Source organism: Bufo gargarizans, chromosome 6 (assembly GCF_014858855.1).
Source record: "Bufo gargarizans isolate SCDJY-AF-19 chromosome 6, ASM1485885v1, whole genome shotgun sequence".
In the NCBI taxonomy this organism is placed as follows: Eukaryota; Metazoa; Chordata; class Amphibia; order Anura; family Bufonidae; genus Bufo; species Bufo gargarizans.
Window position 1 is genome coordinate 252,850,225 of NC_058085.1, and position 17,530 is coordinate 252,867,754.

Sequence of the window (17,530 nt, forward strand, 5' to 3'; positions counted from 1 at the left end):
TAATAACAGACAGGACACCAGAGTCTGCTCCTCCTGTAGTATAATAACAGACAGGACACCAGAGTCTGCTCCTCCTGTAATATAATAACAGACAGGACACCAGAGTCTGCTCCTCCTGTATAATAATAACAGACAGGACACCAGAGTCTGCTCCTCCTGTAGTATAATAACAGACAGGACACCAGAGTCTGCTCCTCCTGTATTATAACAGACAGGACACCAGAGTCTGCTCCTCCTGTATTATAATAACAGACAGGACACCACAGTCTGCTCCTCCTGTAGTATAATAACAGACAGGACACCACAGTCTGCTCCTCCTGTATTATAACAGACAGGACACCACAGTCTGCTCCTCCTGTATTATAATAACAGACAGGACACCAGAGTCTGATCCCCCTGTAGTATAATAACAGACAGGACACCAGAGTCTGCTCCTCCTGTATTATAATAACAGACAGGACACCAGAGTCTGCTCCTCCTGTAGTATAATAACAGACAGGACACCACAGTCTGCTCCTCCTGTAGTATAATAACAGACAGGACACCAGAGTCTGCTCCTCCTGTAATATAATAACAGACAGGACACCAGAGTCTGCTCCTCCTGTATTATAACAGACAGGACACCACAGTCTGCTCCTCCTGTATTATAATAACAGACAGGACACCACAGTCTGCTCCTCCTGTAGTATAATAACAGACAGGACACCAGAGTCTGCTCCTCCTGTAGTATAATAACAGACAGGACACCAGAGTCTTCTCCTCCTGTAGTATAATAACAGACAGGACACCACAGTCTGCTCCTCCTGTATTATAATAACAGACAGGACACCAGAGTCTGCTCCTCCTGTAGTATAATAACAGACAGGACACCATAGTCTGCTCCTCCTGTAGTATAATAACAGACAGGACACCACAGTCTGCTCCTCCTGTATTATAATAACAGACAGGACACCAGAGTCTGCTCCTCCTGTATTATAATAACAGACAGGACACCAGAGTCTGCTCCTCCTGTAGTATAATAACAGACAGGGCACCAGAGTCTGCTCCTCCTGTAGTATAATAACAGACAGGACACCACAGTCTGCTCCTCCTGTAGTATAATAACAGACAGGACACCAGAGTCTGCTCCTCCTGTAGTATAATAACAGACAGGACTCCAGAGTCTGCTCCTCCTGTATTATAATAACAGACAGGACACCAGAGTCTGCTCCTCCTGTATTATAATAACAGACAGGACACCACAGTCTGCTCCTCCTGTAGTATAATAACAGATAGGACACCAGAGTCTGCGTCTCCTGCATTACAATAGACACTGCCGCAAAGCTCTGCTCTTTGTCTTACACAGACAGACACAGAGAAGTATTAATCGGACATGACATATTACATGTTCCTCAGAAAACCCCCTAACTATCCCCACTGGAAACTACTACGCAATACTTCCTGTTTCTGCGTTCCACGCCTCTCTTACTTCCACTGACATAAAATCCGTATCTCTTTGTCAAGTGATCATCTACTACTTTCAAGGGAACAGGCCTCCATATTGTTGTGGTCTGGAACCAGATCGTTCGCTGGCTCAGTTTTCCCTCATCGCCTTCCCTTATGTCTGCTTGCTAAGTAGAAAGATACATGTTGGTAATCTCAGTTCACTGTCCTCTTCCTATATGCTCATATTTTGAAAATAACACAGAGAACAGGGTCGCGGCGGCCATGTTGTCGTAGTCCATTATTGATTGGCTGCAGTGGGATGACGCTAGGTACGTCCTGGATTATCCTCCTTGCTGTTTCCAGTTCCTCGTCAGAGAGCCGGGTGTCTAGTGAGAGGTAATAATCAGCGCATCATATATGTAGTGTTGTGGCTGCTGTATGCAGAACATGCAATCCTATAGTCAGACCCAATATACTGTATCATACACAGGGCAGTATGCAGGAAGCAGCCAGTGACTACCACACTGCACCACGTACAGCATTGTATCCTCCACCTACTTATTAGATTGTAGGCAGAGGATACAAGTATAACATGGAGAGGTCTTGCTGGATGAAGCTAGTGTTTCCTGTCATGGCTTCCTGTTTGTGTTCTAAAACCTGGCACTAATCTGTTCTGTGGTGTCGGGCATCGGATCTCACATTTGGATGTATTTTGCAGTCCGTGTTGCGTCCAACTTCAAGGGGTCCATGGTCCGCATTTTGCGGCCAAGTATAGGATATACAGATGTGGCAAGCACCCAGATCATCCGTATGCCCATTCCGCAAGAAGCCAATGGGTTCTCAAAAAAAATATATACCACGGACCGCGCTTGTATCTTGTATATCTGTGATTTGTGGACCACAAAATGGATTCGGTCGTGTGCATGAGACCTTATACATGGTGACACATGCATCTGTGCTGTACAGGATATACTAGGCTCCATAGGTGGACATACAGGTGGTCATTATCTATCGTTGTCTCTATTCTGTACGTGGCACCCAAAGCTGCCCAAGATTAGTGCATCTTCAGTAGACGATACAGTAACGGTTTGCCCAGGGGTGACTATATATGATATGGTAATGAACCTTTTTCCATGTGTCCCTGGCTTCGTAATTGTGCTCTGTATCCAAGAGTGATGTCAGCCATAGTAAAGGGATTTTGTCACTTTAGCAAGTGGCATTTATCATGTAGAGGAAGTTAATAAAAGCCACTTACTAATGTATTGTTATTATCCATATTGCTTCCTTTCTGGCTGGATTCATTTTTCCATCACGTTATACATTGCTCATTTCCATGGTTATGACCACCCTGTAATCCATCAGCGTTGGTCATGCTTGCACATTATAAGAAAAAACGCCGGCCCCTCTGTTGATAGGGACCCTGGGAGCTCACATAGGCTGGTGCTTTTTTTTTTTTTTTTTTTTTTTTTTTTTATAGTATGCAAGCACGCTTACAGGGTGGTCGTAACCATGGAAATGAGCAATGTATAACGTGATGGAAAAATGACTCTAGCCAGAAAGGAAGCAATATGGATAATAACAATACATTAGTAAGTGGCTTTTATTAACTTCCTCTACGTGATGAATGCCATTTGTTGAAGTGAAAAAACCTCGCAAACAGTGGGTCTGCAATATGCGGGCACCAGCCGTGCGCACCCCCCATCACGGATGCGGACACGTTCACTTGAATGAGTCCACAATCCGGAAGGTCCGGTGCAGAACGGAGGCACGGAACCCTACAAAGCACTATGGAGTGCTTCCATGGGATTTCTCTCCGTAGCGCCGCACCACAAAGAATAGAACATGTTTTGCGGTGCGGACAGATGTGTCTGGATCCGTCTGCGGAATCCGCACAGAATGGCCGTATGCATGAGCCCTAAGTGTCATGGAACATATAGTTAGAGAACTTTCTGATGGACACTTATTCCTTCTTGTAATGGAGCAGGGAAGCTCGCACACACCTGGCATAGCACTTGGCATATTCTTCTGATGATCACTTCAGTAATAGTCATAAATTATCTGAAAGTGTGTATGTAGACCTGTCTGGTGGAGAACCCCCGACCTTCAAGGGTTGAACCTCACAGAGCAATTTTTTACTGATCAACCATCCCAATTGGTGGAGGAGGACTATGTCTTAGACGCTGTGTATGAAACATACCCAAAAGTCACTGAGGAGATTTATCAAACTGGTGTAAAGGAAAACTGATTAAGTGGCCCATAGCAACCAATCAGATTCCACCTTTTATTTTTCAAAGGAGCTCTAAAAATTGAAAAGAGGAATCTAGTTGCTATGGGCAACTCAGCCAGTTTTGAGAACTCTCCCCCACTGGATCACATCTGTATACTCTCCTGTTGAGAGTGCATATGAGCTGCATTCAAACTAGGCATGTACCGTACATCCCGCATATTTTATGCATCAAGTTATTAATATGATCTACTATCCAGAACCTTTCCCGGTGGGTTATTCTTGTAATCTGATTTTAACTTCTCCCCCTGATTGACCCAATGAGGATGGAACCCGATAGGCGTAGGATGAAAGAGAGGATACTGAATCTCACCTTGGAGATAATCTACCTGCTAACGGGAGAGGTAAGAGATTATGTCAGATACACATGTGGACAGAATTGTTGGTGCCCTTCCATTAAAGAAAGAAAAACGCATAATGGTCACTAATAATAAGGTCACACTGACAAAAGTAATAATTCTAAAAAACTGATGAAAATGAGACATTGCTATTTAATTGTGGTTCACCAGAATATTTTTTAAAAATAAACTAATGTAACTGGCCTGGATAAAAATGATGGTACCCTTAAAGGGAACCTGTCACCGGGATTTGTGTATAAAGCTGAGGACATAGGTTGCTAGATAGCTACTAGCACATCCGCAATATCCAGTCCCCATAGCTCTGTGTGCTTTTATTGTGTAAAAAATTTGATACATATGCAAATTAGCAACCCATGTCCTCAGCTCTATACACAAAATCCCGGTGACAGGTTCCCTTTAACTTAAAGGGAACCTGTCACCGGGATTTTGGGTATAGAGCTGAGGACATGGGTTGCTAGATGGCCGCTAGCACATACGCAATACCCAGTCCCCATAGCTCTGTGTGCTTTTATTGTGCCAAAAAACCGATTTGATACATATGTAAATTGACCTGAGATGAGTCCTGTCTCTGACTCATCTCACATACAGGACTCATCTCAGGTTAATTTGCATATGTATAAAATCAGTTTTTTTACACAATAAAAGCACACAGAGCTATGGAGACTGGGTATTGCGGATGTGCTAGTGGCCATCTAGCAACCCATGTCCTCAGCTCTATACCCAAAATCCAGGTGACAGGTTCCCTTTAATATTTTGTTGCATAACCTTTTGAGGCAATCACTGCAATCAAGCGATTTCTGTAACTCTCAATGAGACTTCTGCACCTGTCCACAGGTACTTTGGCCCACTCTTCATGAACAAACTGCTCCAGCTCTCAGGGCTGAAGGATGCTTTGATCTTAGCCATTGGATGTTTTTAGCTGGGTCATTATCCTGTTGGAGGACCCATGACCTACGACTGAGGCAAAGCTTTCTGACACTGGGCACATTTCACTCCAGAATGCCTTGATAGTCTTGAGATTTTATTGTACCCTGCACAGATTTAAGACGCCCTGTGCCAGATACAGCAAAGCAGCCCAAAAACATAACTGAGCCTCCATGTTCCACAGTAGGTACAATGTTCTTTTCTTTGTATGGTTCATTTTTGTTTCTGTGAACATAGAACTGATGTGATTTGCCAAAAAGCTCCAATTTTGTCTCGTGTGTCAGAAGGACATTCTCCCAGAAGCTTTGTGGCTTGTCAAGATGCATTTTGGCAAATTACAGTCTCGTTTTTTTATGATTTGTTTTGAACAGGGGTTTCCTCCTTGGTCGTCTTCCGTTAAGTCCACTTTGGCTAAGACTGCAATGGATGGTGCGATCTGACACTGATGGACTTTGACCTTGGAGTTCACCTCTAATATCTTTGGAAGTTGTTCTTGGCTATTTGATTACTATTCGTATTAATCTGTCTCTTCAAATTGTCATCAATTTTTCTCTTGCGGTCACATCCAGGGAGGTACACAGTCCTGTAGACCTTAACCGCCTCCGGACCGCCTAACGCAGATCCGCGGTCCGGAGGCGGCAGCTCTGCGCAGAGTGACGCATCGGTGCGTCATCTCGCGAGAGCCGAGACTTCCTGTGAACGCGCGCACACAGGCGAGCGCGTTCATAGGAACGGAAGGTAAGACACAGGATCTCCAGCCTGCCAGCGGCGAGCGTTCGCTGGCAGGCTGGAGATGCGATTTTTTTAACCCCTAACAGGTATATTAGACGCTGTTTTGATAACAGCGTCTAATATACCTGCTACCTGGTCCTCTGGTGGTCCCTTTTGTTTGGATCGACCACCAGAGGACACAGGTAGCTCAGTAAAGTACCACAAAACACCACTACACTACACTACACCCCCCCCCCGTCACTTATTAACCCCTTTATGAACCCCTGATCACCCCATATAGACTCCCTGATCACCCCCTGTCATTGATCACCCCCCTGTAAGACTCCATTCAGACGTCCGTATGATTTTTACGGATCCACGGATACATGGATCGGATCCGCAAAACACATACGGACGTCTGAATGGAGCCTTACAGGGGGGTGATCAATGACAGGGGGGTGATCACCCATATAGATTCCCTGATCACCCCCCGTCATTGATCACCCCCCTGTCATTGATCACCCCCCTGTAAGGCTACATTCAGACGTCCGTATGATTTTTACGGATCCACGGATACATGGATCAGATCCGCAAAACACATACGGACGTCTGAATGGAGCCTTACAGGGGGGTGATCAATGACAGGTGGGTGATCACCCATATAGATTCCCTGATCACCCCCCTGTCATTGATCACCCCCCTGTAAGGCTCCATTCAGACGTCCGTATGATTTTTACGGATCCACGGATACATGGATCGGATCCGCAAAACACATACGGACGTCTAAATGGAGCCTTACAGGATGGTGATCAATGACAGGGGGGTGATCACCCATATAGACTCCCTGATCACCCCCCTGTCATTGATCACCCCCCTGTAAGGCTCCATTCAGACGTCCGTATGTTTTTTACGGATCCACGGATACATGGATCGGATCCGCAAAACACATACGGACGTCTGAATGGAGCCTTACAGGGGGGTGATCAATGACAGGGGGGTGATCAGGGAGTCTATATGGGTGATCACCCCCCTGTCATTGATCACCCCCTGTAAGGCTCCATTTAGACATTTTTTTTGGCACAAGTTAGCGGAAATAGATATTTTATTTTAATTTTATTTTTCTTACAAAGTCTCATATTCCACTAACTTGTGTCAAAAAATAAAATCTCACATGAACTCACCATACCCCTCACGGAATCCAAATGCGTAAACATTTTTTAGACATTTATATTCCAGACTTCTTCTCACGCTTTAGGGCCCCTAAAATGCCAGGGCAGTATAAATACCCCACATTTGACCCCATTTCGGAAAGAAGACACCCCAAGGTATTCCGTGAGGGGCATATTGAGTCCATGAAAGATTTAAATTTTTGTCCCAAGTTAGCGGAAAGGGAGACTTTGTGAGAAAATACAAAAAAAATCAATTTCCGCTAACTTGTGCCAAAAAAAAATAAAAAATTCTATGAACTCGCCATGCCACTCATTGAATACCTTGGGGTGTCTTCTTTCCAAAATGGGGTCACATGTGGGGTATTTATACTGCGCAGGCATTTTAGGGGCCCGAAAGCGTGAGAAGAAGTCTGGGATCCAAATGTCTAAAAATGCCCTCCTAAAAGGAATTTGGGCCACTTTGCACATCTAGGCTGCAAAAAAGTGTCACACATCTGGTATCGCCGTACTCAGGAGAAGTTGGGGAATGTGTTTTGGGGTGTCATTTTACATATACCCATGCTGGGCGAGATAAATATCTTGGTCAAATGCCAACTTTGTATAAAAAAATGGGAAATGTTGTCTTTTGCCAAGATATTTCTCTCACCCAGCATGGGTATATGTAGAATGACACCCCAAAACACATTCCCCAACTTCTCCCGAGGACGGCGATACCAGATGTGTGACACTTTTTTGCAGCCTAGGTGGGCAAAGGGGCACACATTTCAAAGAGCACCTTTCGGATTTTTTTTTTACAGATTTTGATTGAAAACTACTTCTCACGCATATGGGCCCCTAAAATGCCAGGGCAGTATAACTACCCCACAAGTGACCCCATTTTGGAAAGAAGACACCCCAGGGTATTCCGTGAGGGGCATGGCGAGTTCCTACAATTTTTTATTTTTTGTCACAAGTTAGTGGAATATGAGACTCTGTAAGAAAAAAAAATAATGAAAAACATCATAATTTTCCGCTAACTTGTGACAAAAAATAAAAAATTCTAGGAACTCGCCATGCCCCTCACGGAATACCTTGGGGTGTCTTCTTTCCAAAATGGGGTCACTTGTGGGGTAGTTATACTGCCCTGGCATTTTAGGGGCCCATATGCGTGAGAAGTAGTTTTCAATCAAAATCTGTAAAAAAAAAATCCGAAAGGTGCTCTTTGAAATGTGTGCCCCTTTGCCCACCTAGGCTGCAAAAAAGTGTCACACATCTGGTATCGCCGTCCTCGGGAGAAGTTGGGGAATGTGTTTTGGGGTGTCATTCTACATATACCCATGCTGGGTGAGAGAAATATCTTGGCAAAAGACAACATTTCCCATTTTTTTATACAAAGTTGGCATTTGACCAAGATATTTATCTCGCCCAGCATGGGTATATGTAAAATGACACCCCAAAACACATTCCCCAACTTCTCCTGAGTACGGCGATACCAGATGTGTGACACTTTTTTGCCGCCTAGGTGGGCAAAGGGGCACACATTCCAAAGAGCAGCTTTAGGATTTTACAGGTCATTTTTTACACATTTTGATTTCAAACTACTTACCACACATTAGGGCCCCTAGAATGCCAGGGCAGTATAACTACCCCACAAGTGACCCCATTTTGGAAAGAAGACACCCCAAGGTATTCCGTGAGGGGCATGGCGAGTTCCTAGAATTTTTTATTTTTTGTCACAAGTTAGCGGAAAATTATGATGTTTTTAATTATTTTTTTTTTCTTACAGAGTCTCATATTCCACTAACTTGTGACAAAAAATAAAAAATTGTAGGAACTCGCCATGCCCCTCACGGAATACCCTGGGGTGTCTTCTTTCCAAAATGGGGTCACTTGTGGGGTAGTTATACTGCCCTGGCATTTTAGGGGCCCATATGCGTGAGAAGTAGTTTTCAATCAAAATCTGTAAAAAAAAAATCCGAAAGGTGCTCTTTGGAATGTGTGCCCCTTTGCCCACCTAGGCTGCAAAAAAGTGTCACACATCTGGTATCGCCGTCCTCGGGAGAAGTTGGGGAATGTGTTTTGGGGTGTCATTCTACATATACCCATGCTGGGTGAGAGAAATATCTTGGCAAAAGACAACATTTCCCATTTTTTTATACAAAGTTGGCATTTGACCAAGATATTTATCTCGCCCAGCATGGGTATATGTAAAATGACACCCCAAAACACATTCCCCAACTTCTCCTAAAAACGGCGATACCAGATGTGTGACACTTTTTTGCAGCCTAGGTGGGCAAAGGGGCACACATTCCAAAGAGCACCTTTAGGATTTCACCGGTCATTTTTTACAGATTTTGATTGCAAACTACTTCTCACGCATATGGGCCCCTAAAATGCCAGGGCAGTATAACTACCCAACAAGTGACCCCATTTTGGAAAGAAGACACCTCAGGGTATTCCGTGAGGGGCATGGCGAGTTCCTAGAATTTTTTATTTTTTGTCACAAGTTAGTGGAATATGAGACTTTGTAAGAAAAAAATAAAATAAAAAAAATCATCATTTTCTGCTAACTTGTGACAAAAAATAAAAAGTTCTATGAACTCACTATGCCCATCAGTGAATACCTTAGGGTGTCTACTTTCCGAAATAGGGTCATTTGTGGGGTGTTTGTACTGTCTGGGCATTGTAGAACCTCAGGAATCATGACAGGTGCTCAGAAAGTCAGAGCTGTTTCAAAAAGCGGAAATTCACATTTTTGTACCATAGTTTGTAAACGCTATAGCTTTTACCCAAACCATTTATGTTTTACCTAAACATTTTTTTTTTATCAAAGACATGTAGAACAATACATTTAGCGAAAAATTTATATATGGATATCGTTTTTTTTTGCAAAATTTTACAACTGAAAGTGAAAAATGTCATTTTATTGCAAAAAAATCGTTAAATTTCGATTAATAACAAAAAAAGTAAAAATGTCAGCAGCAATGAAATACCACCAAATGAAAGCTCTATTAGTGAGAAGAAAAGGAGGTAAAATTCATTTGGGTGGTAAGTTGCATGACCGAGCAATTAACGGTGAAAATAGTGTAGTGCAGAAGTGTAAAAAGTGGCCTGGTCATTAAGGAAGTTTCAGCTAGGGGGGTTGAAGTGGTTAAAGAGGACCTTTCACCTGGAAAAACATTGTGAACTAAGTATCCTGACATATACAGCGGCGCCCAGGGATCTCCCCCGCTCCGTTCTCCCGTTATGTCCTCCTGTATGTTTGGGGACTTGGTTATAGTAGGCGGAGACTTAGGACTCTAGGTTATAGTAGGCGGAGTCTGCCTTTGTTCTGCTGGACGTCTCCTCCTCCTAGGCTGTAGCGCAGGCCAATAGCAGCGCAGAGCTCACAGCCTGGGAGTTTTTTTTCTCCCAGGCTGTGAGCTCTGCGCTGCGATTGGCCACCGCTACAGCCTAGGAGGAGGAGACGCCCAACAGAACAAGGGCAGTCTCCGCCTACTATAACCCCCTGAGCGAAGATACCGGAGGACATAAGGGGAGAACTGAGCGGTGCCAAGGGATAATAGTAAGTGCAGTGAGATCCCTGGGCGCCGCTGTATATGTCAGGATACTTAGTTCACAATGTTTTTCCAGGTGAAAGGTCCTCTTTAAACTTATGAATAATATGTGGGTCTTATAAAGGTCTTAGAGCTTTTACCATGTTTGTCTAGAAATTCCTTTCTAATCTTCTGAGACAACTCTCTCCTTAGCTTTCTTTGGTCCATGCTTAGTGTGGTACACACCATGATACCACAGTGACTACTTTTTATCCTTTAAATAGGCAGACTGAGTGATTACAAATTTGAAGACACCTGTAAATTCTAATTACAGGACATACTTGAGTGTAATATGTCCCTATGGTCAAATAATAAAAAAAAAATTCCAGGCCAGTTTCATATTTTTTTTTTTTTAATAATTCAAAAGCAATGTCTCATTTTCATCAGTTGATTTTCAGTAAATTTTAAATTATTATTACTTTTGTCATTTTCAGTTATTTTAGTGACTACTGTGGGTTTTTCCATCTTTAACGGAAGGGTAGCAACAATTTTGTCCACGTGTGTAAAGTCACTATCATCCCTATTTTGCTGAAGAGGTGATGGATTCTGTGAATATTCATTAGGATCTACCTCAATATATAGGACTGCACTGTAGTGACAAAGAAATCTGGAGAGAGTGTGAACCCCCGCAGCCAACATCATGTGTCAGGAGATTGGAGAAAGACCCAGGGTCCCACTTTGGAGCCTTCGACTCAGTCACTGATACATGAGAGAAACCATCAACAGAAGATCCTAGACCTCACCAACAAGATCATTGAGCTGCTGACTGGAGAGGTGAGCGCCGCTGGGAATGCTGGGACATTATATAGTAACACAAGAGTGGGGTTAAAAAGTAGTAAACTATGTGTTTGCGACTTTTAAAAAAATTGTTGCATCTCCCAGTTTTTATGCCACCAAGGGAGCATGGCCAGCAGCTGCAACATTTATTTTTATTTACGCCAAGTTTCTGGAGCAAATGAAGCCAGAAATCTTTGGCAGATAAGAGCTGCTGTAGATTTTTGGTTAGGTGCACAGTCCGTGCACCTAACCAAAAATCTGGAGGATGCGCCTATTAGGTGACAAGGCCGGAGCATAGTCATAAATTAGTTGCATCCTCCGGCAGTACAGGGGATATCTCCCCCTTGTGTCTGGATGATGACTGTATCGTTGTGTGTGTCAGGTTTCTATAAGATGTCAGGATATCACTGTCTATTTCTCCATGGAGGAGTGGGAGTATTTAGAAGAACACAAGGATTTGTATGAAGACGTCATGATGGAGAACAACCTTCCGCCCATATCACTGGCAACTAAAGACTTTAATGGTAAAGGAGAGAGAAGTTTTGAGGGTAACGCTATCATTTGATCATACATACACAATGTATTTAGTCTGTCTGTCTCATACAGATGGATCCAGTAAGAAAAATTTACCAGAGAGATGTCCCAGTCCTCTGTATTCCCAAAACTGTCCAAAGGAGGATGTTCGTGTCCCACAGGATGAACAGGTAGATTGGCTTGGGTAGTGTCAAATGTCAGAAAACCTACAGTATATGGCAGTGATGGCTAACCTCCGGCACTCCAGCTGTGGTAAAACTATGACTCCCAGCATGCTCCATTCATTTCGATGGCGTTCTAAGAATAGCCAAGCAAGTGTACATCTTGGGAGGTTAGCCATCACAGGTAAATGGTCTATTGTGAGGCTTTGTGTGTCTGTTTTTTTTTTACATTTTCTCTTGTATATTTAGATCGAAAATCTGGTTCATCTTAAAGTTGAAGTTGTTGACGAAGAAAATGAGGAGATATATATGACGGGTGGACAAATAAAAGAAGAGGAAAGTCCTGTTGATATAATCTCTGGTGAGTTTGTCAGTACACATTCAAGGGGTTCTGTTGGGGGTTCTATGCAGATGTCCCCTTACAACATATGGATTCCTAAAAAGTGATTGATCAGACCCCTCTCTGTGAGCTTGAATGGGGAACTACTGAGTATGTCTCCCATCCTAAAGGACCTAGTCATCCAAGTATTACAAGGATGGCCATTCATTTGAACAATCGGGTGCAATAATACCCTTTGCTTAAAGTGGCTGCTGCCAGGGATATGTACTACCAGCTGGAATTTCTCCTGACATTAACAGCTGATGTTAGCCAGGGTGGCTCTTTGGGTGACATTCTCTTTAGAGGGGTTCTCTAACTAAAACCACTTATAATATGTCCTACAGAGTAGAATGGAGAAAGTGGTTTACATTACCAGCAGATTCTGTATTTAATCTCGACCTGGATGCAGCAGATTTCGCTCCAGACAGCTCAGTGGAGTCCTTTGGTAGCATCCTGGCTGCTATGGTAACCGATCGGAGCCCCAGGATTACAATGCTGGGGCTCCGATCAGAACTGCCACCAATGAGAAGGGGAGGGGACCCTGTGGCCACTGCCACCAATGGTTTTAATACTAGGGGGGGCACACTGCGCCACCAATGATTTTGATATGGTGGGGGCGGGCGCACTGCGCCACCAATGATAATTAACTTTTAATACAGAAGGCGGGTGCCGGCAGCAGATCAGTGGCAGTTAACCCCTTAGGGGTTAACTGGCGCTGATCGCAGCTCCCTGTCAGAGGCAGGATGCCGGCTATGTGATTCTACTGCCGTCACCTGCCTCCTGTATTAAAGGTTAAAGCGGACCTTTCATTTCATGCGTCCAAACATTGTAAACTAACTATAAGGATATGTAGAGCAGCGCCCAGGGATCTCACTGAACTTACTATTATTCCTGGGCGCCGCTCTGTTCGCCCGCTGTGGCCCCCGTTACTGTCTCCCGCGCTGTATGATAATTACTACTATCGGAGCAGGGAGGAAACTGCCCTTTTTCTCAATAGACGTTCCTTCTACCTGGCTCTATTGCTGTCCAATCAAAGCGCAGAGCGTCACAGCCAGGGAGAAGGTTGAGTATTTTTGTTTTTTTTTATTCCTGGCTGTGACGCTCTGCGCTTTGATTGGACAGCACTACAGCCAGGTAGAAGGAACGTCTATTGAGAAAAAGGGCAGTCTCCTCCCCATTGCTCTGATGCTAGCAATTAGCATACAGAGCTGGAGAATATACCGGGGGCCACAGCGGGCGAACAAAGCGGCGCCCAAGAATAATAGTAAGTTCAGTGAGATCACTGGGTACCGCTCTACATATCCTTATAGTTAGTTTACAATGTTTGGACCCATGAAAGGTCCTCTACTATCATTGGTGACGCAGTGCGCCCATCTCTTTTCTTATTGGCAGCAGCGGCAGCACAGTGGGGAGGGAGAGAGTGACTCCTTCTCCCCTGTGCTGCTGAGGGAACATGAGCGCGCTAACAGCAGCGCGCTCATGTTCTCTGAAGCTACGCTGTGCAGTAGGGCAGCCTAGTATCGATAAATGTCAAATATTTCGATACCCGCAACAACCCTAAATTGAATAGGATGTCTACTGGGAATATGCACTAGCCCCGGAAACCGTATTATAGTGCTGTACTTATCTGGGCTCAGTGCACTGTAATCTGTATTGTAACTATAGAGTTAACAGCACTGATTTCAGAACATGCACGATCATTAAAGCGGCTCTGTCACCAGGGTCAACCCAGTACAACCAGTCATATAGCCTGGTGGGGTTCATGATTAAACTATTACCTTTCTTTTATGTAGGGTCAGGAAAAATGTGAACTTTTATCAATATGCAAATGAGCTATTGGAGCATCAGGAGGCTGGCTTCATGGTCACAATGTCTTCGGCTGCCTCCAGAGCAGTGAAGTTATATACAGCACACACACCGTTTGACGTCACTGAACCTGGAAGTGTCGGCGCCTTTGGCTTTAGCTGTATGCCTAGTTTTATAGGGTTGATCCTGGTGACAGAGCCACTGCCCAATAATCAACCCCTGGAAAATTTGTTCCCAATCATTGGCCCATGTAGAAGACCCACCAGTCATCTGACTTATGAGCAGACACTTATCATCTAATTGGATCTTTTATGCTGGGAAAAAAAGATCTTATTGTTGGAATCTCCCAGTGTAAACAGGCGATGTATTGCCGACAATAATGTAAATCAAAGGGCATACGAACAGTCACGCTGTGAAAGATCACGCTGCCGTTTAGTCAGGCAGTTATCTGCCCCTGTGAAAGCCCTTACAAGGGCTGATCGACTTACTATACAGTAGAGAAACTCATTACCGGGCAGAAATTTGGCCATGTAAAGACCTTTATTGCGGTGTGTAAGATTTATTGCTGTGACAGGTTTTATGTATGGGCACAACTGTGGAAGAACTAGGTGGGAGATGGTAATGGAAAGTAAACTGAGGACAGTCTAACTGTATTAAAGGCTACAAAGAGGTTATCCAAGACCAATACAGACCTCCCAGAGTGGCTAACCCACTGTGGTGATCATACTTACCTGGGCCCGGTCTCTGTTGCTCTTCCTCTTTCTGCAGGGCTATAATCATCCATTGACTGGGGGAGGAACAGTTTTCTCTATGACCAAAATGCTGGTCCACATACTCCTGCATTCAGTGGTGGACCAACATACTCAGTAGCTTCTTCTTCCTTTCAGTGCTATCTTAATGATCTCATGGTGAAGGGACCCAGACAAAGTTCACGCACACATTTATTCAATTATCCTTACTTCTAAATCCATGGAAATATATACCTCTCTCTCTAGACATTAGAGAAGGAATCTGAGGTGGGAGTTAATGTACATCTCAATTTAAGAGAAGATGGCGGCATCACCTCAGGTAGTTAGGAAAGCGTGAATAAATATGGATTCAAGTTTTTCACACTTTGCTTACTACCTGAAGTGTCGGCTCCGTCTTTTCAAAATTGTGTATTGGACCAAACCTGCCTGGGAGATGCAGGTGCTTTATCTTCACATGTTATGAGCTGCTGCCCACCCCCAGAAAGTGAAGATACCAGTTCTGTAGAGAAGTGAGTAAAGAAGCTAAAAGGAGAGAAAGTTACACCAGAGATCAGCGTTTTTGCATTAATATAGGTAAAATATTGGCGTGCATTACTCCCCATATATATTATTGTTATTAATTTGTGGGATAACCCATTTAATTCCTGAACTTTCAATCCCAAAGAGAGCAATGAAACAAATTCAAACTTATCTGAACACCATATTAATTTAATTTTATTTATAACAATGTTTCTTATTTTTTAAGGTCCAGCTGATCTTCTGACCAGTATGAATATCTCAAACGGACATTTTATCTTATCGACAGATTGTAAAATAGAAGCCAGCAACTTCACTCAAGATTCTGCAGAAGAGGATCCCTGTACCCCAAATATGTTTGCCGAATTTCCTGTTTCTTCAAATGCCTGGGAACATTCTTTAGATGACTTATGTACTGATTCCCAGAGCGCAGATTACATAGAGCGCAAAGTATATCCATGTATTGAATGTGGAAAATGTTACTCTAAAAAAGGAAGCCTTATGATACATCAGAGAATTCACACAGGGGAGAAGCTGTTTACTTGTAACGAATGCGGGAGAAGCTTTGTGTACAAGGCAAACCTTATTGAACATCAGAGGTTGCACGCGGGGGAGAAACCGTTTTCATGCTCAGATTGTGGGAAATGTTTCAAGCAGAAATCTCACTATTTCAAGCATCGGAGAAGTCACATGGGAGTGAAGAAGCGGTTTTCATGCTCCGAGTGTGGAAAACGATTTAAAGACAGATGGACCCTTGATCGCCACGAAAGAACTCACACAGGGGAGAAACCATTTTCATGTCCCGAGTGTGGGAAATCTTTCACTCAGAAATATAGTTTTCTCGAACATCAGAAAATTCATACAGGGGAGAAACCGTTTCCATGCTCAAAGTGTGGGCTACGATTTACCCGTAAATCTAAACTCGTTCGCCACGAGAGAGTTCACACAGGCGAAAAGCCATTTTCATGTACCGAGTGCGGAAAATGTTTTGCTCTGAAAACTACTCTTGGTAAGCATCAAAGAGTTCACACCGGGGAGAAGCCCTTTCCATGTTCTGAGTGTGGAAAATGCTTCACTCAGAAATATGATGTGGTTGAGCATCAGAAAATTCACACAGGAGAGAAACCATATTCGTGCGCCAAGTGTGGAAAAGGGTTCATACGCAGATCAAAACTGATTCAACATGAGCGAATTCACACGGGCGAGAAACCCTTTTCATGTACTGAGTGTGGAAAATGTTTTACGCAAAAGCCAGGCCTAGTTCAACATCAAAAGATTCATTTAAAATGAGGGGACATTTGAAGGGACTTTGCAATATAAGTGATTTATCAGGAAAGATCATTTTGTGGACACAGACTCTGTATTTATATATTTCCGGGCCAGAGCCTTAATATTACCCTGGGTCATATATATGTATTATTTTCAATAGTTTTTTTCTCAACATAAATCAGCATTCCTAAAAATAATACAGTCTTTCTGGCCCTTAGGAGGATCTCCACCAAAATGAATGAAAAAAAAAATAATAATAATAATTGGTGCTTTACGAGTCACTGGGCCCTTTCTCTGCCATGAGTTGAGCTGCTGCTCTAAGTAAAAGACTAGATGTCAGGGGTGTGCTGCGTGACAGCTCACCCCTTGTCTGCTTGTTAGACAGTTTATAGTTCCATAGAACCAGACTGTCCTAAATGATTGGTTTGGAGCTGTCATGCTGTAGAGAAGAGCGCCACGGCACTCCCCATCTCATGAAGTGATGAATATCAGGTGGAGAACCTCCAAGTTGTAGGCCAGAAGAATATTTATTGGCTATATGAATTCCTCAACATTTCATAATGTTAATAATGGAAAATAATGATTCATGAAACTACATTTGAAGAGGTCTTCTACCTTTAGGGTAGGGCTGAGAGATTTAGCCAAAAAATAAAATCTCATATTTTTTATTTAATTTTTTAACCCTATGGACAATTTTTTTATTTTAATCTCTATTTTCTTATTTTTGTTAATTAAACTGGAAAAAATACCAAGACTATATAGACCAGCAGTGTAGGAGTTACTGTAGATAGACCGGCAGTGTAGGGGTTATTACAGTATCCCCTGCACTTCCAGTCTATATATATGTGTGCACAGTAACCTGTCATGATCAGTGTGTGGGGGGGGGGGGGGG

The 17,530-nt window shown here is 43.4% G+C and overlaps 1 protein-coding gene across 2 annotated transcripts; it reads left to right on the top strand.

Moving 5' to 3' along the window:
- The first annotated feature begins 1,701 nt into the window (after positions 1-1,701).
- LOC122940061 (gastrula zinc finger protein XlCGF26.1-like) lies at positions 1,702-17,298 on the top strand. Of its 2 annotated transcripts, none has more exons than XM_044296382.1 (7): positions 1,702-1,821; positions 3,975-4,053; positions 11,030-11,221; positions 11,607-11,748; positions 11,831-11,928; positions 12,169-12,280; positions 15,599-17,298. In XM_044296382.1, the coding sequence occupies exons 1-7, from the start codon at positions 1,745-1,747 to the stop codon at positions 16,657-16,659; spliced, it is 1,761 nt and encodes a 586-aa protein (XP_044152317.1). In that variant the 5' UTR covers positions 1,702-1,744; the 3' UTR covers positions 16,660-17,298. The 2 variants fall into 2 exon arrangements, with proteins under 2 accessions (XP_044152317.1, XP_044152318.1); XM_044296383.1 differs by having other exon boundaries at positions 11,652-11,748.
- Positions 17,299-17,530: the final 232 nt, after the last annotated feature.

Excerpts from the sequence above, each read along its gene's own strand:
- LOC122940061 (XM_044296382.1), top strand. The coding sequence starts at position 1,745 with ATGACGCTAGGTACGTCCTGGATTATCCTCCTTGCTGTTTCCAGTTCC. Across the intron at positions 1,822-3,974 it reads AGCCGGGTGTCTAGTGAGAG|GATGGAACCCGATAGGCGTA; the intron begins GTAATAATCAGC and ends TGACCCAATGAG. Across the intron at positions 12,281-15,598 it reads TCCTGTTGATATAATCTCTG|GTCCAGCTGATCTTCTGACC; the intron begins GTGAGTTTGTCA and ends TTATTTTTTAAG.